At 38.4% G+C, this 13,560-nt stretch overlaps 1 protein-coding gene across 1 annotated transcript; it reads right to left on the minus strand.

Annotated features, from left to right (window-relative positions):
* Positions 1-11,322: 11,322 nt before the first annotated feature.
* Positions 11,323-12,867, minus strand: ANKRD34B (ankyrin repeat domain 34B). Its single transcript, XM_060091786.1, has one exon. The coding sequence runs from the start codon at positions 12,865-12,867 to the stop codon at positions 11,323-11,325; it is 1,545 nt and encodes a 514-aa protein (XP_059947769.1).
* Between the last annotated feature and the right edge of the window lie 693 nt (positions 12,868-13,560).

Here is a 13,560-nt window from a genome sequence, read left to right on the forward strand (position 1 = left end):
AAATCAGAAAACAAGAAGTAAAACTGTCACTGTTTGCAGATGACATGATATGATACATAGAGAATCCTAAAGAAGCTACCAGAAAACTACTAGTCAATGAATCTGGTAAAGTAGCAGGATACAAAATTAATGCACAGAAATCTCTTGCATTCCTATACACTAATGATGAAAAATCTGAAAGAGAAATTAAGGAAACACTCCCATTTACCACTGCAACAAAAAGAATAAAATACCCAGGAATAAACCCACCTAAGGAGACAAAAGACCTGTATTCAGAAAACTGTAAGACACTGATGAAAGAAATTAAAGATAATACAAACAGATGGAGAGATATACCATGTTCTTGGATTGGAAGAATCAACATTGTGAAAATAACCATACTACCCAAAGCAATCTACAGAGTTGGTGCAATCCCTATCAAACTACCAAGGGCATTGTTCACAGAACTAGAAAAAAAAATTTCACAATTTGTATGGCAACACAAAAGACCCCAATAGCCAAAGCAATCTTGAGAATGAAAAATGGAGCTGGAGGAATCAGGCTCCCTGACTTCAGACTATACTACAAAGCTACAGTAATCAAGACAGTATGGTACTGACACAAAAACAGAAATATAGATCAATGCAACAGGAAAGAAAGCCCAGAGATAAACCCACAGACATATGGTCACCTTATCTTTGATAAAGGAGGCAAGAATATACAATAGAGAAAAGACAGCCTTTTCAATAAGTTGTACTGGGAAAACTGGACAGTGACATGTAAAAGAATGAAATTAGAACACTCCCTAACACCATACACAAAAATAAACTCAAACTGGATTAAAGACCTAAATGTAAGCCAGACACTATAAAACTCTTAGAGGAAAACATAGGCAGAACACTCTATGACATAAATCACAGCAAGATCCTTGTTGACCCACCTCCTAGAGAAATGAAAATAAAACCAAAAATAAACAAATGGGACCTAGTGAAACTTAAAAGCTTTTGCACAGCAAAGGAAACCATAAACAAGACAAAAAAACAACCCTCAGAATGGGAGAAAATATTTGCAAATGAAGCAACGGACAAAGGATTAATCTCCAAAATATACAAGCATCTCATGCAGCTCAATATCAAAAAAACAACCCAATCCAAAAATGGGCAGAAGACCTGAATAGACGTTTCTCCAAAGAAGATATACAGATTGTCAACAAACACATGAAAGGATGCTCAACATCACTAATCATTAGAGAAATGCAAATCAAAACTACAATGAGGTATCATCTCACACCAGTCAGAATGGCCATCATCAACAAATCTACAAACAATAAATGTTGGAGAGAGTGTGGAGAAAAGGGAACCCTCTTGCACTGTTGGTAGGAATGTAAATTGATACAGCCACTATGGAGAACAGTATGGAAGTTCCTTAAAAATCTAAAAATAGAACTACCATATGACCTAGCAATCCCACTGCTGGGTATATACCCTGAGAAAACCATAATTCAAAAAGAGACATGTACCACAATGTTCATTGCAGCACTATTTACAATAGCCAGGACATGGAAGCAACCTAAGTGTCCACTGACGGATGGATAAAGAACATGTGGCACATATATACAATGGAATATTACTCAGCCATAAAAAGAAATGAAATTAACTATTTGTAGTGCGGTGGATGGACCTAGAGTCTGTCATATGGAGTGAAGTTAAGTCAGAAAAACGAATACCGTATGCTAACATATATATGGAATCTAAAGAAAACAATTGGTTCTGATGAACCTAGGGACAGGACAGGAATAAAGATGCAGACATAGAAAATGGACTTGAGGACACAGGGAGGGAGAAGGGTAAGCTGGCACGAAGTGAGAGAGTAGCACTGACATATATACACTACCAAATAAAACAGATAGCTAGTGGGAAGCAGCTGCATATTACAGGGAGATCAGCTCGGTGCTTTGTGACCGCCTAGAGGGGTGGGATTTGGTGAGTGGGAGGAAGGTGCAAGAGGGAGGGGATATGGGGATATATGTATATGTATAGCTGATTCACTTTGTTATACAGCAGAAACTAACACAACATTGTAAAGCAATTACACTCCAATAAAGATGTTTAAAAAATGCAATTTCAATCATTAGTTTTCAACTTGTCCCAATGAATCTAGAATTGTTAATAAGTAAAGCCTGTCTCAAACAACCTTCAAAATTGAAAAGACTTTAAAGATTATTCAATAAAAAGAATATCTTTTGTTAAATCTCTGATCAACATCTATCCTCAGCCTATTTCCAAAAGTGGTTCATATCTTCCTAGGATAGACTTTTCCATAGAGGGACAGCTCTAGTAGGTAAAAGAGTTGAAATATTTCTGTAACTTCAAATTTCTGGTTCTAGTTTTTCTTAATCTGGAGGATTCAGACTAAGTCAGTCATCAGTCCTTTCAGTACTTAAGGTCAGCTGTCTAATCTCAATTGAGACCCACAGGATGACTTTACAACTAGGCTCAAACAACCACAGCCCCTAAAATGTTCCTAGGATTGACACAAGACTAAAAATTCTTCCAAATATGGCCAACAAAGTTTTAATCCTATTAAATATTCTTTTCATGTTGGGATGAGAATAGCAACAAATGTTATTCTTTCTTAGTTTTCTGTTTACTCAAAGTAACATACGTGGCACAATTTCTCTTCAGATTATGTTGAAATATTTATCATTAGTATTTGAGGTAAGTAAAAAGCACTGATACTCCAAATGGCATTTAAATCTTTATTGATTCCATTTTGTTTATGAACTAATCTAGCTACATATTCTTCCAAACTGTACCCTTACAACATAAAGCCAAGAACTTTTCTCAATATTAAAACTTGCGAAATGGGTTAAGGTTACCTATAAACATCAGGTACAATTCAGAGTTCTGAATCAGAAAATACTTCTAGTGCAATTAATATTAATATTTTTCAAAACATTAAATGGAAAACTTAGTTACTTTTTCAAATAAAAGCCACAAGAAATTAAATAATTACTATGTACCTAACAACTTGCTTATATCCAATTGTGAAGAAAAGCATAATGCCAGTTCCTAGGATCTCAAATTAATACACTCAGGTTTTGTACAGTTTGATTTATTCTTTGTTGTAAAACTGCTAGATTGAAATAAGGTCTCTCTATAAACACTATGCTTTGAAATCATATAGATAATATAGTCATTTTATAATATTTTATGGTTCTAACATGGTATTCATTTACTTTGTTAGAAGTTATTTACAGGTCCTAAATTCTAGATGATTGGAATGTCACACAAGGAAATTATCCTAATTATTCTAAATATATAAATGTCTAATAATTATATATCAGAAAAAAAGATATTGTTTAATATTGACCGAATATTTAATACATTTTGTAATTAAATTTCTACTGGCTTTCTTAATTTTAGCTAACCTAAAATAATCTAATAATCAATTTTTCTTTTTTACAGCCAAAGCAAGCATTTAGTTTCTATTTGTGATAAATTCCAAACTTTTTTTTTTTTGGTTGTCTTTAAAAAGACAAGAACACTTTGATAATAAGAAAACGAGAGATGCTTTTTAAATTTTGTATTATCTTGTTATTGGGAACCTATGAATAAGCTTAAAAAAACAATAACAGGAATTAAAAGATATGGAGAAGGAAGAATTCCATAAAATAACATTAAAAAACAAAGCAAAGCAAAAAACAGCACACAAACTCTTGGCACAGATTATTACTAGCTTATAAAACTCGGATCTGCCATTTTTGACACTTATTAAGCTGACAACACATATAGCTGCCTCATCTACTATAATGGTTGACCTTTTAAAATGTTAATTAGGTTGTCACCTACCTGCAGTCAACATTTTTCAAGAATTAGTTCATTATTTCTTTGTAGCTTAGGCTTATTGATCATAGAACACTTTATAGCTGTTTATGTTTTCTTTTATGCTGTTGGCATCATGGAAAATCACAATCATGAAATGCTTTTTTTTTTTTTCCATTTTCACCAAGAAGTTTATTGAACAACACATTCACCCTTTTGTTCCACTACTTTCAGCCATTTTCCAGGCAACTTCATAATTCCATCTTCCCAAAACTTTTTATCTTTTTTATTTTTTTATTTTTTGCTTTATAACAAATTTCATCAGTTATACATATACATATGTTCCCATATCCCCTCCCTTTTGCGTCTCCCTCCCACCCTCCCTATCCCACCCCTCCAGGTGGTCACAAAGCACCGAGCTGATCTCCCTGTGCTATGCGGCTGCTTCCCACTAGCTATCTACCTTACGTTTGGTAGTGTATATATGTCCATGCCGCTCTTTCACTTTGTCACAGCTTACCCTTCGCCTCCCCATATCCTCAAGTCCATTCTCTAGTAGGTCTGTGTCTTTATTCCTGTCTTACCCCTATGTTCTTCAAGACATTTTTTTTTCTTAAATTCCATATATATGTGTCAGCATACCGTATTTGTCTTTCTCTTTCTGACTTACTTCACTCTGTATGACAGACTGTAGGTCCATCCACCTCATTACAAATAGCTCAATTTCATTTCTTTTTATGGCTGAGTAATATTCCATTGTATATAGGTGCCACATCTTCTTTACCCATTCATCTGATGATGGACACTTAGGTTGTTTCCATCTCCGGGCTATTGTAAATAGGGCTGCTATGAACATTTTGGTACATGTCTCTTTTTGAATTATGGTTTTCTCAGGGTATATGCCCAGTAGTGGGATTGCTGGGTCATATGGTAGTTCTATTTGTAGTTTTTTAAGGAACCTCCATACCGTTCTCCATAGTGGCTGTACCAATTCACATTCCCACCAGCAGTGCAAGAGTGTTCCTTTTTTTCCACACCCTCTCCAGCATTTATTGTTTCTAGATTTTTTGATGATGGCCATTCTGACTGGTGTGAGATGATAGCTCATTGTAGTTTTGATTTGCATTTCTCTAATGAGCAAAGATGTTGAGCATCCTTTCATGTGTTTGTTGGCAGTCTGTATATCTTCTGTGGAGAAATGTCTATTTAGGTCTTCTGCCCATTTTTGGATTGGGTTGTTTGTTTTTTTGCTATTGAGCTGCATGAGCTGCTTATAAATTTTGGAGATTAATCCTTTGTCAGTTGCTTCATTTACAAATATTTTCTCCCATTCTGAGGGTTGTCTTTTGGTCTTGTTTATGGTTTCCTTTGCTGTGCAAAAGCTTTTAAGTTTCATTAGGTCCCATGTGTTTATTTTTGTCTTTATTTCCATTTCTCTAGGAGGTGGGTCAAAAAGGATCTTGCTGTGATTTATGTCATAGAGTGTTCTGCCTATGTTTTCCTCTAAGAGTTTGATAGTTTCTGGCCTTACATTTAGGTCTTTAATCCATTTTGAGCTTATTTTTGTGTATGGTGTTAGGGAGTGATCTAATCTCATACTTTTACATGTCCCTATCCAGTTTTCCCAGCACCACTTATTGAAGAGACTGTCCTTTCTCCACTGTACATTCCTGCCTCCTTTATCAAAAATAAGGTGACCATATGTCTGTGGGTTTATATCTGGGCTTCCTATCCTGTTCCATTGATCTATCTTTCTGTTTTTGTGCCAGTACCATACTGTCTTGATTACTGTAGCTTTGTAGTATAGTCTGAAGTCAGGGAGCCTGATTCCTCCAGCTCCATTTTTCGTTCTCAAGATTGCTTTGGCTATTCGGGGTCTTTTGTGTTTACATACAAATTGTGAAATTTTTTGCTCTAGTTCTGTGAAAAATGCCATTGGTAGTTTGATAGGGATTGCATTGAATCTGTAGATTGCTTTGGGTAGTAGAATCATTTTCACAATGTTGATTCTTCCAATCCAAGAACATGGTATATCTCTCCATCTATTTGTATCGTCTTTAATTTCTTTCATCAGTGTCTTATAATTTTCTGCATACAGGTCTTTTGTCTCCTTAGGTAGGTTTATTCCTAGATATTTTTTTTTTTTTTTTTTTTTTTTTTTTTTTTTTTTTTTTCTGTACGCGGGCCTCTCACTGCTGTGGCCTCTCCCGTTGCGGAGCACAGGCTCCGGACACACAGGCTCCGCGGCCATGGCTCGCGGGCCCAACCGCTCCGCGGCATGTGGGATCTTCCGGGATCGGGGCACGAACCCGTGTCCCCTGCATCGGCAGGCGGACTCTCAACCACTGCGCCACCAGGGAAGCCCTATTCCTAGATATTTTATTCTTTTTATTGCAATGGTAAATGGGAGTGTTTTCTTGATTTCACTTTCAGATTTTTCATCATTAGTATATAGGAATGCCAGAGATTTCTGTGCATTAATTTTGTATCCTGCAACTTTACCAAATTCATTGATTAGCTCTATTAGTGTTCTGGTAGCATCTTTAGGATTCTCTATGGATAGTATCATGTCATCTGCAAACAGTGACAGCTTTGCTTCTTCTTTTCCCATTTGGATTCCTTTTATTTCCTTTTCTTCTCTGATTGCTGTGGCTAAAACTTCCAAAACTATGTTGAATAAGAGTGGTGAGAGTGGGCAACCTTGTCTTGTTCCTGATCTTAGTGGAAATGGTTTTAGTTTTTCACCATTGAGAACGATGCTGGCTGTGGGTTTGTCATATATGGCCTTTATTATGTTGAGGAAAGTTCCCTCTATGCCTACTTTCTGCAGGGTTTTTATCATAAATGGGTGTTGAATTTTGTCAAAAGCTTTCTCTGCATCTATTGAGATGATCATATGGTTTTTCTCCTTCAACTTGTTAATATGGTGTATCACGTTGATTGATTTGCGTATATTGAAGAATCCTTGCATTCCTGGGATAAAACCCCACTTGATCATGGTGTATGATCCTTTTAATGTGCTGTTGGATTCTGTTTGCTAGTATTTTGTTGAGGATTTTTGCATCTATCTTCATCAGTGATATTGGCCTGTAGTTTTCTTTCTTTGTGACATCCTTGTCTGGTTTTGGTATCAAGGTGATGGTGGCCTCGTAGAATGAGTTTGGGAGTGTTCCTCCCTCTGCTATATTTTGGAAGAGTTTCAGAAGGATAGGTGTTAGCTCTTCTCTAAATGCTTGATAGAATTAGCCTGTGAAGCCATCTGGTCCTGGGCTTTTGTTTGTTGGAAGATTTTTGATCACAGTTTCAATTTCAGTGCTTGTGATTGGTCTGTTCATATTTTCTATTTCTTCCTGATTCAGTCTTGGCAGGTTGTGCATTTCTAAGAATTTGTCCATTTCTTCCAGGTTGTCCATTTTATTGGCATAGAGTTGCTTGTAGTAATCTCTCATGATCTTTTGTATTTCTGCAGTGTCAGTTGTTACTTCTCCTTTTTCATTTCTAATTCTGTTGATTTGAGTCTTCTCCCTTTTTTTCTTGATGAGTCTGGCTAATGGTTTATCAATTTTGTTTATCTTCTCGAAGAACCAGATTTTAGTTTTATTGACCTTTGCTATCGTTTCCTTCATTTCTTTTTCATTGATTTCTGATCTGATTTTTATGATTTCTTTCCTTCTGCTAATTTTGGGATGTTTTTGTTCTTCTTTCTCTAATTGCTTTAGGTGCAAGGTTAGGTTGTTTATTCGAGATGTTTCCTGTTTCTTAAGGTAGGATTGTATTGCTATAAACTTCCCTCTTAGAACTGCTTTTGCTGCATCCCATAGGTTTTGGGTCATCGTGTCTCCACTGTCATTTTTTTCTAGGTATTTTTAAATTTCCTTTTTGATTTCTTCAGTGATCACTTTGTTATTAAGTAGTGTATTGTTTAGCCTCCATATGTTTGTATGTTTTACAGCTCTTTTCCTGTAATTGATATCTAGTCTCATAGCATTGTGGTCAGAAAAGATACTTGATACAATTTCAATTTTCTTAAATTTACCAAGGCTTGATTTGTGACCCAAGATATGATCTATCCTGGAGAATGTTCCATGAGCACTTGAGAAAAATGTGTATTCTGTTGTTTTTGGATGGAGTCTCCTATAAATATCAATTAAGTCCATCTTGTTTAATGTATCATTTAAAGCTTGTGTTTCCTTATTTATTTTCATTTTGGATGATCTGTCCATTGGTGAAAGTGGGGTGTTAAAGTCCCCTACTATGATTGTGTTACTGTCGATTTCCCCTTTTATGGCTGTTAGTATTTGCCTTATGTATTGAGGTGCTCCTATGTTGGGTGCATAAATATTTAAAATTGTTATATCTTCTTCTTGGATCGATCCCTTGATCATTATGTAGTGTCCTTCTTTGTCTCTTCTAGTAGTCTTTATTTTAAAGTCTATTTTGTCTGATATGAGAATTGCTACTCCAGCTTTCTTTTGGTTTCCATTTGCATGGAATATCTTTTTCCATCCCCTTACTTTCAGTCTGTATGTGTCTCTAGGTCTGAAGTGGGTCTCTTGTAGACAGCATATATATGGGTCTTGTTTTTGTATCCATTCAGCCAGTCTGTGTCTTTTGGTGGGAGCATTTAGTCCATTTACATTTAAGGTAATTATCGATATGTATGTTCCTATTCCCATTTTCTTAATTGTTTTGGGTTCGTTATTGTAGGTGTTTTCCTTCTGTTGGGTTTCTTGCCTAGAGAAGTTCCTTTAGCATTTGTTGTAAAGCTGGTTTGGTGGTGCTGAACTCTCTCAGCTTTTGCTTGTCTGTAAACGTTTTAATTTCTCCATCAAATCTGAATGAGATTCTTGCTGGTTAGAGTAATCTTGGTTGCAGGTTTTTCTCCTTCATCACTTTAATTATGTCCTGCCACTCCCTTCTGGCTTGTAGAGTTTCTGCTGAGAGATCAGCTGTTATCCTGATGGGGATTCCCTTGTGTGTTATTTGTTGTTTTTGCCTTGCTGCTTTTAATATGATTTCTGTGTGTTTAATTTTTGACAGTTTGATTAGTATGTGTCTTGGCGTATTTCTCCTTGGATTTATTCTGTATGGGACTCTCTGTGCCTCCTGGACTTGATTAACTATTTCCTTTCCCATATTAGGGAAGTTTTCAACTATAATCTCTTCAAATATTTTCTCAGTCCCTTTCTTTTTCTCTTCTTCTTCTGGAACCCCTATAATTCGAATGTTGTTGCGTTTAATGTTGTCCCAGAGGTCTCTGAGACTGTCCTCTGTTCTTTTCATTCTTTTTTCTTTATTTTGCTCTGCAGCAGTTATTTCCACTATTTTATCTTCCACCTCACTTATCCGTTCCTCTGCCTCAGTTATTCTGCTATTGATCCCATCTAGAGTATTTTTTATTTCATTTATTGTGTTTTTAATCGATGCTTGATTCATCTTTAGTTCTTCTAGGTCCTTGTTAACTGTTTCTTGCATTTTGTCTATTTTATTACCAAGATTTTGGATCTGGGAAATAGAATCTTGGATCATCTTTACCATCATTATTCTGAATTCTTTTTAAGGTAGACTGCCTATTACCTCTTCATTTGTTAGGTCTGGTGGGTTTTTATCTTGCTCCTTCTCCTGCTGTGTGTTTTTCTGTCTTCTCATTTTGCTTATGTTACTGTGTTTGGGGTCTCCTTTTTGCAGGCTGCAGGTTCGTAGTTCCCGTTGTTTTTGGTGTCTGTCCCCAGTGGCTAAGGTTTGTTTAGTGGGTTGTGTAGGCTTCCTGGTGGAGGAGACTAGTGCCTGTATTCTGGTGGGTGAGGCTGGATCTTGTCTTTCTGGTGGGCAGGTCCACGTCTGGTGGTGTGATTTGGGGTGTCTGCGGACTTTTTATGATTTTAGTCAGCCTCTCTGCTAATGGGTGGCGTTGTGTTCCTGTCTTGCTAGTTGTTTGGCATAGGGTGTCCAGCACTGTAGCTTGCTGGTCGTTGAGTGAAGCTGGGTGCTGGTGTTGAGATGGAGATCTCTGTTAGATTTTCGCCGTTTGATATTATGTGGAGCTGGGAGGTCTCTTGTGGACCAGTGTCCTGAAGTTGGCTCTCCCACCTCAGAGGCACAGCACTGACTCCTGGCTCCTCAATTTGGGATGATTTGTTGTCTATTCATGTATTCCACAGATGCAGGGTACATCAAGTTGATTGTGGAGCTTTAATCCGCTGCTTCTGAGGCTGCTGGGAGAGGTTTCCCTTTCTCTTCTTTGTTCTCACAGCTCCTGGGTCTCAGCTTTGGATTTGGCCCCGCCTCTGCATGTAGGTCGCTGGAGGGCATCTGTTCTTCGCTCAGACAGGACAGGGTTAAAGGAGCAGCCTCTTCGGGGACTCTGGCTCACTCAGGCCGGGCGGGAGGGAGGGGCACGGAGTGCGGGGCGAGCCTGCAGCGGCAGAAGTCGGCGTGACGTTGCACCAGCCCGAGGCGCGCCGTGCGTTCTCCCAGGGAAGGCGCCCCTGGATCCCGGGACCCCGGCAGTGGCGGGCTGCACAGGCTCCCGGAAGGGCGGTGTGGACAATGACCTGAGCTTGCACACAGGCTTCTTGGCGGCGGCAGCAGCAGCCCCAGCGTCCCACGCCCGTCACTGGGCTCCGCGCTTTCAGTCGTGACTCGCGCCCGTCTGTGGAGCCCCTTTAAGCAGCGCTCTTAATCCCCTCTCCTTGCACACCAGGAAACCAAGAGGGAAGAAAAAGTCTCTTGCCTCTTCGGCAGCTCCAGAGTTTTCCCGGACTCCTTGCCGGCTAGCTGTGGCTCATTAGCCCCCTTCCGGCTGAGTTCTCGCCGCCAGCCCCAGTCCTCTCCCTGCGCTCTGACCGAAGCCCGAGCCTCAGCTTCCAGCGCCGCCGGGGCGAGCAGACAAGCCTCTCGTGCTGGTGAGTGCCGCTCGGCATCGATCCTCTGTGCGGGAATCTCTCCGCTTTGCCCTACCCAGGTATGTGGGGAGTTTCTTGCCTTTTCGGAGGTCTGGGGTCTTCTGCCAGCGTTCAGTAGGTGTTCTGTAGGAGTTGTTCGACGTGTAGCTGTATTTCTGGTGTATCCGTGGGGAGGACGGTGATCTCCGCGTCTTACTCTTCCGCCATCTTACCCGGAAGTTCCATGAAATGCTTTTTAAAAATTCATTTGAACACAATGTTTCCTAATAAAATATTTGGCAAATCTGAAATTTTTAAAGTTATCTCCAACATATGTGACCTTCTTTCTTTGCTTATTTTTGTTTAAATTGAAAACTTGGACCACATGAAAGTTGTTAAATATTGAAGGTTTTGAAAAAAAGTTTTAATTTTGTTTGAGAGAATTCCCTTAGCAAAAGCTATCTATTATTTGTATATCCACAGTGCCTAATATGATGATACACAGTACATTTTGATACCCCTATTATGGACTAACCACTTAAAAGATTTAAAAGGATGAACGTTTGAATTTTCTTCTCTAGTTCCATATTTCTCTGGTATAGACATGTGAACAAAATGTATTTTCTAGCCGTCTCTTAAAAATTAACTAATTGCTTAATTTGTTCTGTTTGCAATGATTGTCTCCTTAACAACATTTTTTTACTTTTGAATTCTTTGGGGAAAATAGGAACTGTTGGCATAAGCATTTTTTGACCACAAGAAAGAAGGCTGGAAGTCTTGTTGCTGACATTGATATCTGAGATGGGAGGGTGAGGATTCACATTTAAGGGTGGCAGAAATCCTGGTCTGGTTTGTGTAATGCTGTGATCTAAAGGGAAAGCTCCTGAACCACGCCTTTCTAAAAGGGCATGATTTCTCCTGCTCAGGGGTCCTGGTGGGATATTCTCCAACAATTCTTTGGATCCTGACAACAAAGAAGAAGATGGTGAGAGGATCTTTTTCTTTCCTATAAGTGTTTTGCCATCATCTGAAGTTGCAGGGATGAGACCAGCTGAGAGCTGGGAATCAGAGCTATAGTGATTTGCTCCTGAGTTTCTTTTTTGAACTATACTTCTTAAGGTGGAAGTAAATATTGTCTGGTTAGAGTCTGGGTACTGGTCAACTGGGATGTCAATGCATTGCTGATTTCCTTCTGAAAAAAATGATTGATAATTTATCTCCTCATATGACATCTTTCTTGAGCTGGCCTGATCAAAGGCTCTTAACAAATGTGCAGTGTCTTTTATATCAATACTTTGGTGCCTAGTGATGAATCGCTTGGAAAGTGCCAGCCCATTGGTTTTGTAGGATAATTCTTCCTCTGGAGTAATATCCTGGAGCTCCTCTTGTAAGGAGGCCACTCTGTTCTGGTGCATTAATGAGGGGGGACTCTTGATCCAGTGTGGAGCCTGAGGTAGCTTGGGCCCATTAGGGGCCATGCAAGGCTTCCTCAAGGGGGAGCTTGGGTCCCCCATATCATCACTGCTTCCTGTGGGTTCCAGATCTTTAAAGGCAAAAAGTGTCATTTCAGTTTCAGAAGAATGTGATAGTGGCAATGAGGCTGTTTTTAAGTCTATTTCTGAAGGAGTGGCACAGGTGGCTGGGGAATAACACTCATCCATATCCACAGGAGGCATATTTAAGTACTGTTTGGTAGTGTGCCTGCCAGAGGGCGATTTTGCTGTCGTTATGATAATGACCTCTTTCCCTTTTGCCTTGCAGGCACTAAGTAGGACTTTCAGGGTCTCTCTGTCTTCTGAATTTATAGCATAAACGAGGGCCGAGTAACTAGAGTGGTCTTGCAAGCTGAGGTCAGCCCCACTCTCTAGGAGCAAAGAAACAACTTCAGAACCAGCTTTTTCTAAGCAAGCATGCATCAAAGCAGTTTTTCCAGATTTGTCCTGTATATTGGGATCAGCATTGTTTTCTAATAGGTATTTAACCATTTTGGCTTTACTGACACTCTGGTGATCAACATGTTTGGTCTTACAAGCAATCATTAAAGGTGTTTCCCCTCGGTCATTGCTCTCATTAATGTAGGCACCGCCTTCCAGCAAGAGTCTTGTAAGGCGAAGCCGGCTCTGATGGACCGCTTTGATCAGGGAATTTCCATCACTGGAAATTTCTATACCTTCATCCATCTTCAAAAGTCAGAATCAATACCTGGTTAGCAAAGAAGATGAAGAACAAAAGATTAGCCTGAATCAATGTCCCAATTTATATTCATGTTGTTATTCACAATTAATTTCTGAAATAGATAAAGAAGACAAATAAGATTATGTTATTAATAAATATAGAGCAAAATTTGAAAAATTTAGACTAGTAACAACCTTTAGGGAAGTTCGAACTAAAATTTACTTTCCCCAAATCTTCATTGAATATTTATGACATAACACTAGCCTAGTACTTCTCTAAATCCCACATCAATTAAACAATAATCCACTTAGTTTCCACCTGTCAAAAATATTTTTTAAATAATATTAAAATGCAAATTTAAGCAAAAAAGCCAAAATTCTGTGTAACTGCAACTGAAGCAACTAAAATAGAGCATGTTTATGATAGCTTAATACAAAAAACTTCTTAGTATTAATTACTTAAACATGCTTTTCAGTTAAATAATGCAATTAAGATCTAAATTTTCAATTTGAGGGGCATTCGATGTTTCTTTTAAAGGATGAAAAATATTTGGACTACAAGATGTTAAAATAACTGATATAATGTCTGGAATTCACACTGAGATAGGAATGGTGAGCATGAGATTATGCAGTTTTCTTGATTCCATTACTTAAATTGTACACTGACTAAGGTTACGGGGTTAGCAACATACTATTGAG

Source organism: Mesoplodon densirostris, chromosome 3 (assembly GCF_025265405.1).
Source record: "Mesoplodon densirostris isolate mMesDen1 chromosome 3, mMesDen1 primary haplotype, whole genome shotgun sequence".
NCBI lineage: Eukaryota > Metazoa > Chordata > Mammalia > Artiodactyla > Ziphiidae > Mesoplodon > Mesoplodon densirostris.

What these genes read in the sequence shown, in the direction of transcription:
- ANKRD34B (XM_060091786.1), bottom strand. Translation starts at nt 12,867, where the DNA reads ATGGATGAAGGTATAGAAATTTCCAGTGATGGAAATTCCCTGATCAAA.